The sequence below is a fragment of the Typopeltis vanoorti genome, chromosome 13, assembly GCF_054136105.1.
Source record: "Typopeltis vanoorti isolate ZY-2024b chromosome 13, IOZ_Tvanoo_1.0, whole genome shotgun sequence".
Classification (NCBI taxonomy): domain Eukaryota; kingdom Metazoa; phylum Arthropoda; class Arachnida; order Uropygi; family Thelyphonidae; genus Typopeltis; species Typopeltis vanoorti.
Genome location: NC_143561.1, coordinates 73,679,205 through 73,693,073, shown reverse-complemented (window position 1 = coordinate 73,693,073; position 13,869 = coordinate 73,679,205). Strand labels below are relative to the sequence as shown.

Genomic DNA, 13,869 nt, shown 5'->3' with positions numbered 1-13,869 from the left:
AATAAATAGAGAAATAAATGAATAAATATTGGAGGCATAGGAATGGTTTGGTCTCTCTGCAGTGTAAAGATTGATTGGAATTCCATAATTCCAGATTTTTTTAAACATAATTACTGGAGTTCATTTCAGTTTTGGTTGGAAAATAAAATTTATAAAAAATGAAGAGAGAGCATTAAAGAACTAGGAGAATGAACTCCTTGAGTTCTTAAGGGACAACTATCTTAGGCAATTTATAACAGAGGGCACATGAGGATTTGAGAGTCTTAGATTCTGATATTATCATCATAGGATGTGATTGTGAATGAAGTGTAATCTTCCTCCATTTGGCAGCAGTGACCATGACACTATTACCAGGGTTGCCAACAGACATATATGAACCTCTGTGAAGAAGGGATATATGTGAAACTAAAGGGCTGGTGATTATGAAAAGCTTAAGAGTCAACTAGTAGTTTAGAATGGAAAGATAAGTTGACTGAAAGGAGACAGATGCAGCTTGTGCATTGATCAGCTGTTTAATAGCAGCAGCAATATCTGAGTGTATTTCAAAAGTGAAACACTACATAAGGCAGGAGTAAAAATGGATGAATGAAGAGATTAAGCATAAAATCTGGAAGAAGAAGAAGAAAGCACTGTAGGAGCAACACAAGATACATGTTGATAATAATCAGTTGCATAAAGAGTACAAAGAGTAAGGGAGAAAGTTCAGTTGACTTAGTTGATAAAAACAGCAAAAGTACAGTATGAGAAGAAGTTATCCAATCAAACCAAAAAAAATTCTAGTGAGTTCTTTCGATACATGGCAAGTAAGAGAAAGAATGACTATGGCAGGATGAGGTTGACAATGGCAGATTTCATCCTTGTGAAGGCATCATGAGAAGCTGGAATTCAGAGGGATATGGTAAAGGAATTGATTGTGATTGAGTAGGAGGTATGTGAGGAATTAAGTAAACTTGATGTAAATAAGCCATTAGGACTTGCCAGTATATCACTGCATCTCCTGAAAGAATGATCTAGAGAATTAATGGCATCCTTGGTACATCTGTTTAATAGGATTCTTGCAACATGGCAAGTCCAAGAAAAATTGTTCCACTCCACAAAAGCAAGAGAAGGAGGATAAGACTAAGTCTACAAATTATAAGCCAGTCTATTTGTCTGGACTTGTTATTAAAGCATTAGATGAGAACTAGGATTCAAAATTGGTTTAATAATAGCAGTATTCTCTATGATGGTCAGCATGAGTTCATTAAGGAAAGTTATGTTTTTGCCATCTCCTTATTTACTACAACAAGGTGACAAACTCATTAAATAAAGGAGACATATTACAGTAGCATACTTGAATTTTAAAGGCCTTTGATAGATTGTCACATGATAAGCTGGTAACTAAATGGAAACAAATGGGATTGGATAAGAGAGTTGCGAGTTGGATAGGTGATTGGCTGTCAAACAGGTATTACCTGGGTCTGTATGGTGGAGTGTTATCCCAAAAGAGTTAGGTCACTAGTAGAGTACCACAGGGATCTGTTTTGGGACCATTATTGTTTAACTTGTACGTTAATGACATTGGGACTGGCTTATCTAGAGATGTGTAGCTGTTTGTCAATGGTGCAATGTTGAGAAGAGCTATGAGAAGTACAGTAAATGGTGTGACCGCTCGGAAGGATGTAATTAGACTGTGTGAATGAGCAAATGAGTGGAGATATCAGATAGATAGATAGATAGATATATTGCAAAGTGCAGGGTCTTGAAATTTGATAGGCAAGGTTTGGATGATGTCAGAATATTCCATTAATGAGAAAATTTTGAAGGAGGTGGAAGAGATGAGAGATCTGGGAATGTTGGTGGACAGAGACTTGAAAATAAGGGATCAGATTTCTAAAATTGTAAGAATATCACAAGATATTATGGCAATCATGAGGAGGACCTTGACATATAGAAGTAAAGAGTTTGTTTCTCTTGTATAAGGCTTTAATCAGGCCACATATAGACTACTGTGCACAGATCTAATCACTGGTTTTCAAGTGCATGAGAATGTACTAGAGAGGATCCAGAGAAGGTTCACTCAGTCAGTTTTTCAGGTTTATGGAATGTGAGATATGAGGATAGATTGAGGAAATGCAACTTTCAGAATCTTGTGAAAAGAAGGAGAGGGGAATATGATTGAGATGTATAAGTTGGTGATGAGTTTTTATCAGATTAACATGGAGGCAGTTTTCGTGGAGTAGAGGGAGACAAGTGTAGATCGTGAGGTCATCCCTGGAAGCTGTATAAGGAGGGGGTGAGCAAGGGAGTGAGGAGTAAGTTCTTTGCATGAAGTGTTATTGATGAGTGGAATGTATTGCCTGAAAGTATGCCGAGTGAAACTGCGAATGGGTTTAAGGCACAATTTGATGATATTTTTGCATGAGAGTATGGACTATCCATGATGTATTTTTACACATGGAGGTATAATGTTAATAATAATAATAAAATTGGAAATTGAATCAACTAAATAAACATACTTGAACTGCATGATGATTTTACCAACATATTATTTCAGTTCATAGTTGGTATTTCAGAAGAAGCTTATTTGTTGAAAGTCCATTTTAATAATTGACTCATAGCAGATGCATAAACAAAATATAAAACAAAAATTACTATTTTTTGATTTTCCTTTTCTAAATTAATTTCTAAATAAAATTAAAGCAGATCACTCTGAAAAATGAAGAGATGCAAGTATTAATTCTTTTAAATAGTCACAACATGGAATAGTGCCAGTAAGCATTGTACCTCTGGTAAGGGTTAAGTTAAATCATCAAAAGATCTGTAACATGTTGCTGAGAGGTGCAAGGTTGAGCAAAAAGTTTTTAAAGTTTTATTTTTTTTTTAAATTAAAAAAAATATTTTTTAAAATTTAAAATATAAAATTCAGTTGGTTAAAATTAAATGGATAACTGGGAGGAGCCTTTCACAGCCATTTCAGGAATGTGGAGAACCGACTAGGACTTCAGACCTAACGTCTAATCCTCACCTTCTCATTCTCATGGTACATCCTGTTAGTATGTATTATTATTTTTAATACCAGACCTCCATGGAGTTAAAAGACTCATCGTGGGTGGTACACACTGTTACACACAAAGCTCCTCAAACTATGCTTTCAACTCGTAAGTTCAAATTCCTGAATGAATGCACATACATTCACCTGATAATGTGGTGAATGTATGTGCATTCACCACATTATCAGGCACTGCATTCCACTCTCCATGCAAACAACCAACCCCTGCTCACATCTTTCTTATACAGCTTCCTGGAATGTTTCTTGTTCTACTCTCATCCTCCATTCTATGAAAAATATTTTCCACATTAATCCAGTAACAATCCTTGATCAACTTATATATCAATCATATCTCCTCTCTTTCTCCGTCTTTATGTTGACACAAATCAACCAGCTCAATCACCTGGATAGAAGCAAGTAGGAGGAGAAAGAGATAGGGGATATGATTGAGACAAAAGTTGGAAAAGGGTTATTAGTAAATGAAAGGGTTACTAGATAAATGTGGAAGAGGGTTCATAAAATGAAGGGATGGGAGACAGAAAGAATAAGCTGCCATTCCTGTAAGCATTATAAAGAGGGTATGAGTGTGTGTGTGTGTGGTGGGGATTCAGTAGGTTTTTTTCACATTGAGAATAATAGGTAATTGGAATTCATTACCCGAGATAGTGAATGTATTTAAGGCACAGTTTTGGTGAGATGTGTGTGTGTGTGTGTGTGTGCGTGCGTGCGTGAGACAGTAGGCTCTTGATGATAGATTATGACCCATAGCACAATGTATCTTGCATATTTGTCCTTAGTTTATGCTTGATTATTTAACAGTGTAGTGCTGTTTATTTTGATACATGAAATTTATGAGTTTCTGTTTGTATCAAGAAATGATAACTGTTGGTTTTAATTATATAAACCAGTGAATAACAAGTGTATAATTATTAAAGTTATTATCCTCTAATATTGTTTTAAAAATTATTTAAAACTTTGTTATGCTTTGTAGGATTCTCTTGAAAAATAAGATGACTAATTATTTTTAAATATGTTTTTTTTTCTTCGACTCAAGGATACTGAAGACAGAAATTTGCTAGCAGGTCATTTGGCAATGTTTAGAGGAGATTTCAATCTTGCTCAGGATTTGTACCTAGCTTCATCTTACCCTTCAGCTGCCCTAGAAATGCGACAAGACTTATTGCACTGGGATCAAGCTTTATATTTGTCAAAGAAATTAGCTCCTGAACAGATTCCATTCATCTCAAGGGAATATGCCCAGCAATTAGAATTTATGTGAGTAGTTCTTTCCAAGATATTGCTGCTGCAAACAAGAATGCAAAATTACTATTGGATATACAAAAATAAAAGCTCTTTTAGATGAAAAAAATAAAAAAATTCTTTCTATCTCTCAGATTTTTAAATGCTAAAAATTAGTACAGTTTCTTTATTATTATTATTGCCTGCATTATATATTTCATTATTAGATTAGCATGAAATGATTATTTTTTTATGTGAATTTCACACATGAAACTTTGTAAACTGTTTATACATTAGTACTGTAAGTAGGCATAGGGCTAGATAATCCAGAAGGCCTTATCACTACTTTAGGCTTCCAGTAAGGAGAGTGATACTCTCATGCTGGATGGTGAAATTCGTCCACTACCCACATTCACAAAATATCTATACCCGCTGTGAAATTCAAACACATATACTATTGGTTGGACTGTCTACTCAGTCACCTTGGCCCTCTTTACTCTTTTCTGGCATATCTTATACTACTTATATTACTTCACAAATCAGACAACAAGAAATATGATCAGATGTGCAAAAAAATAAATAAATAAAGTGCATCATTGTGCAACTTCTATTTATGTACAACTCTTAATTGTCAAGAGCTTTTGAAATCTCTCAACATTTCAAAATCAGGTTAGGCATAGGAGCATGCTTAGCAAACTGCTATTCATTGGTCTGCCTTCTATCCTCTGCAACTGATGTGCCAGTTTTCTGGCTGGTTGCTCACTATGAATTGTGGATGGTTTCTTCTTCTCCTCAGATTTCCCCACCAATGCAGGAGTATCCCCACAGTTTTACTTTCACCCAGTCTCATCCTTCTGTACCTAAATGACCTGCTATCACAGACTTCAAATCCTATGCATAGCTTTGCAGATGACTCCATTCTTTCTTTTCATTTGACAAATGTTATAATGCCAAATTGTTAGAACACTAGAGATCCGCTATAACCAACATCCTGAACTCTGATGTAAGGACAACTTGTAGCTACCAAAACTCAGTCCTTCCTAATCTTTTGCAAAAAAACCTCGCATCCTTTCTGCCAACTTTCAATAACATCTAAATATCTAAACACGATTAGATTTCCCTTCTTGGACTGACTTGCACCTCTGTTTCCTAGCACAAATGCATCTCAGCCATTGTTTTTGCAGCTTCTAAAAAAACTTGGTGTGCAGTTTTCTGCTGAAGAAAACTGCATACCTTTACAGGTATGCAGTTTCTTCATACCTTTACAGCTGATAACTCTGTAAAAATCCTATATACACCCAACCAAGAAGGCAATACAGTTAATTAATAATCATCTCTTACAGAGGCACTTCAATCCCTTTCTCTTTGTCATTCATTTTCTGCTTTATGCCTGTTATACAGATACTTCCATGGACAGTGTTCTGCTATCACTTTCTTCCAAAATCATAAGAACAAGAGCTTCTGCTACTAAACTCATTTACAGTCCAGCTCAAAATTCACCAAATCAACTTCATTGCCTCATCTTTTACTCCATCTACCTCTGTTCTTTGGAATAGCTTTCCCCATTTGCCCACTTTACCTTTCCCCAAGTATTCAACCTTCAGCTGTTTAAAAAAAAAAGTCAACAGAACTTCCTCCTTTCTTCTTACTCTCTTGCCCACATGACACACACACACACACACACACACACACACACACACACACACACACACACACACACACACACACACACACACACACACACACACACAAAATCCTAAGCCTATCAAATCATGTTCCTTTTTCCTTTTACCTTTCAATACTTTACAATTCTGTTTTATAGTAAATATTAATATTTTGAATTATTAATTTCAAAAAGTTGGCTATATTAATTTTTTGGAGAATTTTTGATGTTATTATTGTATATTAGGAATAATAATCAGATTACTTTTCATTTTTGAGAAATATGGTCATCTGCATGTTGCAGGTATGAGTAAAACCACAAACTCAAGGAATTTAATATATTCTGAAATCTAGAAACAAACATTGTTCATCTTTTCAAGTGTTTCTTGAAAAGCAGTCTAATAAGCACAGTAAGTTTTTGGGAACCTTCTAGATATGGGAAACTGTGGGAAACCTATGAACTTCTTTAATGCTCACTTTAGCCATTTTATGCTTATTTAGATAAATGCAAATAGGATGCGACTTGAATAAAATATCTATCCTAAAATCAAAAACAGGAAAAACAGCAAGAATTGTCAATATTCCATCAGAATTACTTAAAGAAGGGAGAAACCTATTGTTAGTGCACTTCAGAGAGAGAGAGAGAGAGAGAGGCTAGAGAATGGATGGATAGAGAGAGAGAGAGAGAGAGAGAGAGAGAGAGAGAGTGGAACAAGAGATAGGAAGATGACAGGAAGAAGGGGATGTTGGAAAGAAAAGAGAGAAAGAGAGAGAGAGAGAGATTGGAAGTGGAAAGAGCCAGGGAAGCTGGTGAGAGAAAGATGATTGAATTGAATATGTTCGGAGTATCATGTATGCAGATTTGATGATTCAGGGTGTACAGAGTAGAGTTCCAGATGAGTGCTTGCAAGATGGAACAATAGAGTGTGGCACTAGCAGTGAAGAGGTATGAAAAATAGAGGAGATGAGAGTAATGGTTAGTGTGAATGACCTGAGAGGTAGTGTAGCAGAAATGTGTCCAAGGAAAGATAGTGAGCATGTTTTCCTAATATGATAATACAGAGTGGAGGAGAAGATCAGTAATAATGAATGAGATGAAAACAAAGCTGTGTAGGAAGAGAAGTCTGGAATATGTGAATGCGTGGAATACATTTGAGGATAGAAAAGTGTTGCATGCAAAAGGTGGAGTATGTTTGAATGCAGAGGGATGTAGGCATTTGGAGAGACTGTTGTTTACTGTGTAAGTGAGCGTGTCATGGCAGGACATGGAAAGTAGAATTATATGGGCAGAACATACCAAGGATGGCCTCATGTGGCCATAATAGCTTAAGAAATGAGAGGATGTACACTATATATATTACAGAACCAAGTGAATTATGAAGGGAGTTATGGTGGCTATAAGAATACTGGCAGTACACTGGTTTTTGTGCTTACGAATGATAAGAGCATTAGGAATATAGGAAATCAGTTTGTAGCACTGATGACTCAGTCTCTTCAAAGATTGTTGGTATCAATAAAACTAGGTAAACTGAAGAGGATGTTTAACAAGAAGATAGATATTGAAGGATATAGCATATCTTGGCAGGATAGGGATGGTCAATGTGGTGGTGAAGTGTTATGCATGATAAGAGATTAATTGTGTTCTCTCAGGGCAGAGAATCATGGAAATAATGCTAATGGCTTTGAGAGTATATTATGTGAGAAAGATGTCTATAAGATATTTAGACAGGATGTTTAGTGGGATATTACTGTAGACCAGGGAATATAGATGGTGATGAGCAGGATATGTTTAGGAAAATTAGTTTGGTAATTGTAAAGCAAGTGATTATGATTGGAAGACTTCAACTATAGCAACATAAACTGAGCAGAGAAGGCAGCATTCACTTCTAAGGGAACTGAATATTTGGATTTGTTGAGGAACAACTGCTCTTGGCAGCATGTAGTGCAGGGAATATGAGGATTTAGAGATTTGGATTTTATCATAGCATTAGACAATCTGATTGTGACTGAGATATTATGCTTGTACCCAGTTAGTGAAAGTGATCCTATTTTCCTTACTTGGAGGATAAATAGGCATGTTGAGGTATCAAGGCAGAAGGAATTTATATGGAATTATAAGACAGGCAAGAACCATATTAAAAAGCAGCTTGTAGCAGCAAAATGGATGAAAGAATTTGAAAGACAAGAGGTTAGTAGTGCATGGCAGATATTTATAAAAGTAAAATTTAAAAAAAAATGTTGACTGCAATATCAGATTGTATATACCTCGAGTAAAAAAAAAATAACACAATTTGTAATCAAATGGATGACAAGAGAAAAAAGAGGAATTTCAGATGAAAAAGAGATTTGAAGACATAATGATGGGTGAATAGTGACATGTGGAATATAGGACTCAGGTTAGAAAAGTGACTAGTATTGTAAGGAGAGAGAGAGAAAAAATAGAATATGAGATAAGATTAGTATTACAATCCAAGGAGAATCCCAAGGAGTTTTTTTATGTTCTGTGCAAGTAGGAGGAAAAATTATTGGACGAATTAACTTGCTGGATAGAGATGGTCTTTGGGTAACCAGTGCAAATGAGATAGTTGAGGTATTTGATCATCACTTTATTAGAATGTTCCATTCTAGTATAGCAGGCTTCATTCCTAAAAGAATAAGGAGTGGTGAAGTGTTAAAAGTGAATGAAGAGGATATATTCTGAATACTTAGTATTAAATGTACTAGATGGAATTTCACCACATGTTTTAGAAAGGTGGTGTGGAACTGAGCGTGCCATTAACTTGGCTGTTTAATGAAAGTTTTGCAGTGGGACTTGTTCCTAGATAGTGGAAGGATGGTAAGATAGTGCTATTTCATAAAGGTGGTGGTAGAATGGAGGTATCAAACCATAGGTCTGTTTGTATTTCTCCAAAGGCTTAAGATTTTGGAGAAATTGGTAACAATTCATATACAGAATTGGGCAGATGAGGGAAATATTATTTGTGCCGGCTAGTATGAATTTGTTAAACTGGTTACCTTTTACAATAGAGTAACAAATGCAATGGTGAGGGTAAGGCATACACTATCTTTTTTTTTATTTTTTTTTTCCAAAGGCACTTGACAGGGTGCCACATGACAAGTTGGTGTTTAAGTTGCATCATATGAGTTTGGATATCATGGTTAGTGTATTGGATTGGTAACTGGCTTTCTGCTAGATATCAAAGAGTAGCATATGAGGGAGCTGTATCAGGGAGTAGGATGGGGATCAGTGGAGTTCCACATGGTTCATTACTGGGACCAAGCAAGACTGTTCAATCTTTATGTCAGTCATATTGTCAGAGGACAAGGGAGATATGCAGTTGTTTGCAAATGATGTGGAGTTTGGGAGGGTTATTAGTAATACTGCTGACATTTTGGCTCTTCAAGAGGATATGAATAAGCTGGAAATGTGGTCAAATAAATGGGAATAAAAGTTTAATGAAACTAAATGAATGGTTTAGAAATTTAGGATCTACAGATGGGATGTCTCATACCCACTTGGTGGAGTTATATTGGAGGAAACAAGGGATCTTGCAGTGATTGTAGATAAAACTTTGAAGTTCAGAGAACACATTGCAAAGGTTGTGAAGACATGTCAGAGAATTGCTGTAGTATTGAGGAGGACGTTGACCACATGAGATAAAAGTGTGGTGACCTCATTTTATAAAGCTTTGATCAGACCACATCTGGATTTCTGTGCTCAGATGTGGTCACTGGGATTTGAAGGGGATGAAGCAATCTTGGAGAGGGTGCAGTGATGGAGAACTAAAATGATATCAGGACTGTACAGTGTTGATTACAATGATAGAGAGGGCATGCAGACTGTAAAGTTTGGTAGATAGATGACAAAGAGGGGAGGTGGGAGGATATCATTAAGACATTTAAGCTGTTGAAGGGTTATTATTGTATTAACACTGAGAGATTTTTCATGTGGTACAAGGGGAAGGAACAAAGACAAGGGACCATCCCTGGAAGTTAGTAGTGAATAAAAGTGTAAGAAGTAAGTTTTTGCATGGAGAATGATAGGAACATGGCATGCATTGCCTGAGAGGATGGTTAAATTGCAAACAGTGGATGAGTTTAAGGAGTTGTATGATAGACTTTGTATTGACTAGTGTTTACCTCCCATGATGAGTCTTGTGATTCCATGGAGGATAACATGATAATAATAATAAGTGCTGCAAATAAAAAAGATTTTGCACACTGTTGGTCATATAAGAAGTTGGAGAGATTGTTTTAGCATCTTTGTATCATGGATATATTTTGTAGTGCTCAAAATGTAACTTTTAAGTTCTATTGTTTCAAAACCTTTGCTCTTTTATCTGGAATGCTTAAAGATCAATTGTAGGATAACTATATTAAAATTGAGATATCCAACAAGTTAAAAATATAAAATAAATGTATTTAGATTAGATATTAAAGCATTGGGATTTTGAATAAGCTATCAAAGTTTTGTAATGTTGGTGCTTTTGCATATAGACAAATGTTTACAATATGTTGTCAATTACAAGGGAAGTGAAAGTTACCACTATAATTTACATTGCATGAATGATTGAATGAACTTACCTCAGTGCATAAAAGACTGTTAAATAAAGAACTGTTATAAATTCTGGCTGTTTCATATCATAAATGTAATTGATTAAACTTTTCTGCACTGTGAAGAAAGAACTTTGTCCGTTTAAGCCTAATACTGGAAAGCAGTGATGGTGGTGCAAATGGTGGACTTGAGTGGAAATTTCTCAGTTGCATTTACAACATGTGCAGAAGCAAAAAGTTACTGAATGCTGCTAAGCATTCGACTGTTCATGGAGTAGGGAAGGAACACAATAGGAGAAAAACTGTGGAGTCAAGTTTCTGTATCTTCAATATATGATGACGGGACAGAAATTAGAAGAAAAGGTGGAAATGAAAGACTGGGAGAGGACATCCTTATATAAATAGATAAGTATGAAGTATTCTAGTAGTCGTTAATCCATATAGGATATATTTCAGTTTATTTTATTTAGGATTCTCAGTCTGATAAGTTATTTCTAATAGTGGATATGGTTTTAGTTATTTCTTCAGATGCTTTAATAAGATTTTAAGAGGAATGGTGAGACTTGCATATAAAAATGCATGGAAAGGCTTATGTGTTCGTCATACATGTTGATTGAGTTTTAATGGTATAGATGCGAACAAAGATTGATAAGAAAATAACTATTTATTGACTTAATTGCTAATATTTCTATCTGGCATCTTCAGAGCACACAAGATGCTGGTATTCTATCCAGCATCTTCAGAGCACACAAAGTTTGTTACAGTAGTGAGACAACCACAATCCGGTATAACAATTGGACTAATATGAGCAATTGTAGTGTGCAACACAAAGACTAAAGTCCTAATTAGGCACCAAGTTGGTAAAAAAAAAAAAAATGATAATAATAATAAGTGCTGCAAATAAAAAAGATTTTGCACACTGTTGGTCATATAAGAAGTTGGAGAGATTGTTTTAGCATCTTTGTATCATGGATATATTTTGTAGTGCTCAAAATGTAACTTTTAAGTTCTATTGTTTCAAAACCTTTGCTCTTTTATCTGGAATGCTTAAAGATCAATTGTAGGATAACTATATTAAAATTGAGATTTTAATGAGAAAAAAAGAGAGAAAGCAGGTATTAATTTGGTCTTAGGATGACTGTCTCCTGAATCTTTGGTAGATTTATACAGCCATACTTGTTGAGGTTTGAAGTATTTTTCAAGGTTTCTGTTGATTCCAGGAACAACCTATCTGACTTGTAAAGCTTCTGTGTAGGACTTTTGTTTTTTGCCAATCAATCCTGCCAACAAAGAATTCGCCAAAGTTAAAAACTGGCACCAGAAGAAATTTGAAATCGCCCAACAATGCATTGCTATGCAGCGAATGCAATTACAACAAGATGGCGTCACTGTGAACTCATCATTGGCAACTTTAACCAAACTATATATAATAAATAACGGAAAAACTCACGTAGAAATATTATTTAATGGTATAATTTTCGCCCGTGTGTCACAGGCATCTTCAGTACAATTAGGCACAAAAATCAAACATTAACTGACAATTCCAAAAAGCGCCACCTAAGTAGCTGGTGTAAGATAACTAAAAAGGTCAATAACTTTCCTAAAAAAAAAAAAAAAAAAAAAAAAAAATATATATATATATATATATATATTTAACACGTTCGCTGCCAACTACGAGTATACTCGTAGTAGGTGAACCTGCTTCACAAGCCAGCTACGAGTATACTCGTAGGACGCTTACCGCCGGGAACGAGATTATTGTAGTGACCTTGAAGAAGCCAAAATGCTTGGCTTGTGGGGCTAGCATCAAATCTGTGTATTCTCATAGACCGTATATGCTCCGTACAAGCCAACTACGAGTATACTCGTAGGACGTTTACCTCTGGTAACGAGATTATCGTACTGACCTTGAAGAAGGAAAACTGCTCGGCGTAGGGGAACAGACCATGCCAAAGTAGCGTGGCAGCGAACGTGTTAATACAATAAAAAGTTAGGAAAGATTAGCTGATTTGTAAAGTACTATCTCCCATAAAGGGGATAGACGTAAGCCGTCGGATCTGTTTAAGTTAGGAGAATGAAGTAGAGTTTCACATGCTTCTTTATAAAGGCGTTCCATGAGAAACTGACTTTTGTGAAGTTTACCCTAGAAGTAGAATCAAATAAGCAGTTAGCCTTTTTAGATCTTCTAATTCTTCGCCAACCAGATGGTAACCTACATTTCTCTGTTTATAGAAAGAAGACTCATACAGGCCATTATATCCATGCGGAATCTCATCACCATCCCAGTCAAAAGGCAGGAACTATTAAAACACTGGTTCATCGGGCCCACTCCTTTTGTTCTACAGACGATCTTTTACAGAAAGAAATACGATATATAGCTTCTTCCTTTCTATCTAATGGCTATAAGAATTACTTCATTAAAAGAACTTTGAGTAGATTTAATATGTCTCCCTCTTCAAACACAGAGGAAATAACGCGCATTACCATCCCTTATATACAAGGCATCAGTGAACGTATAGCAAAAATTTTAAAACCACTGAATATTTTTGTTGCCTTTCGACCGTTTAGAAAAATCTCCACCTTTCTCGCTTCTCCAAAGGACAAGCTTCCACATCTTAATCATCCAGGTGTCTACCAGATTCCGTGCTCTTGTGGATTATGTTATTTCGGACAAACGGGAAGATCTGCCTCCATTCGGCTAGAAGAACACCAATCTTATATTGACTACTTTAAACCTGAAAAGTCTGGACTTGCAGAACATGCCATCTTCACTAGACACAGAGTTCATTGGAAAAAGACAAGAGTTCTTCACAAAAGTCAGTTTCTCATGGAACGCCTTTATAAAGAAGCATGTGAAACTCTACTTCATTCTCCTAACTTAAACAGATCCGACGGCTTACGTCTATCCCCTTTATGGGAGATAGTACTTTACAAATCAGCTAATCTTTCCTAACTTTTTATTGTATTAAATATTTTTTTTTTTTTTTTTTTTTTTTTTTAGGAAAGTTATTGACCTTTTTAGTTATCTTACACCAGCTACTTAGGTGGCGCTTTTTGAAATTGTCAGTTAATGTTTGATTTTTGTGCCTAATTGTACTGAAGATGCCTGTGACACACGGGCGAAAATTATACCATTAAATAATATTTCTACGTGAGTTTTTCCGTTATTTATTATATATAGTTATGTCTACTCACGGTTTACCTCTTTTAGAACTTAACTTTAACCAAAGGAGCCACGAGTGCATTAAGTCAGGGACACAACTTTGCCGTTACTCCCAAAGAAATTCCAAAAGCCAAAATAATGGTTTCCGTTGAATACGGGATATACAACCTGCCTCCAGCAATAGCCAATAACATTCAGTCAGACATGGCCAACATTCTAA

At 35.6% G+C, this 13,869-nt stretch overlaps 1 protein-coding gene across 5 annotated transcripts in view; it reads left to right on the top strand.

Annotated features, from left to right (window-relative positions):
- Oseg6 (intraflagellar transport protein Oseg6) overlaps nucleotides 1–13,869 on the top strand; it is a 745,559-nt gene that overhangs the window by 389,213 nt on the left and 342,477 nt on the right. For all 5 annotated transcript variants that reach the window (XR_016549279.1, XM_090403102.1, XM_090403101.1 and 2 more), the window contains one exon: nucleotides 4,086–4,306. Coding sequence is in view for 4 of the 5 variants with exons in the window: in XM_090403102.1 (XP_090259228.1) it covers nucleotides 4,086–4,306 (221 nt within the window). In the remaining variant the exon portion in view is untranslated. The remainder of the gene's footprint in view (nucleotides 1–4,085; nucleotides 4,307–13,869) is intronic.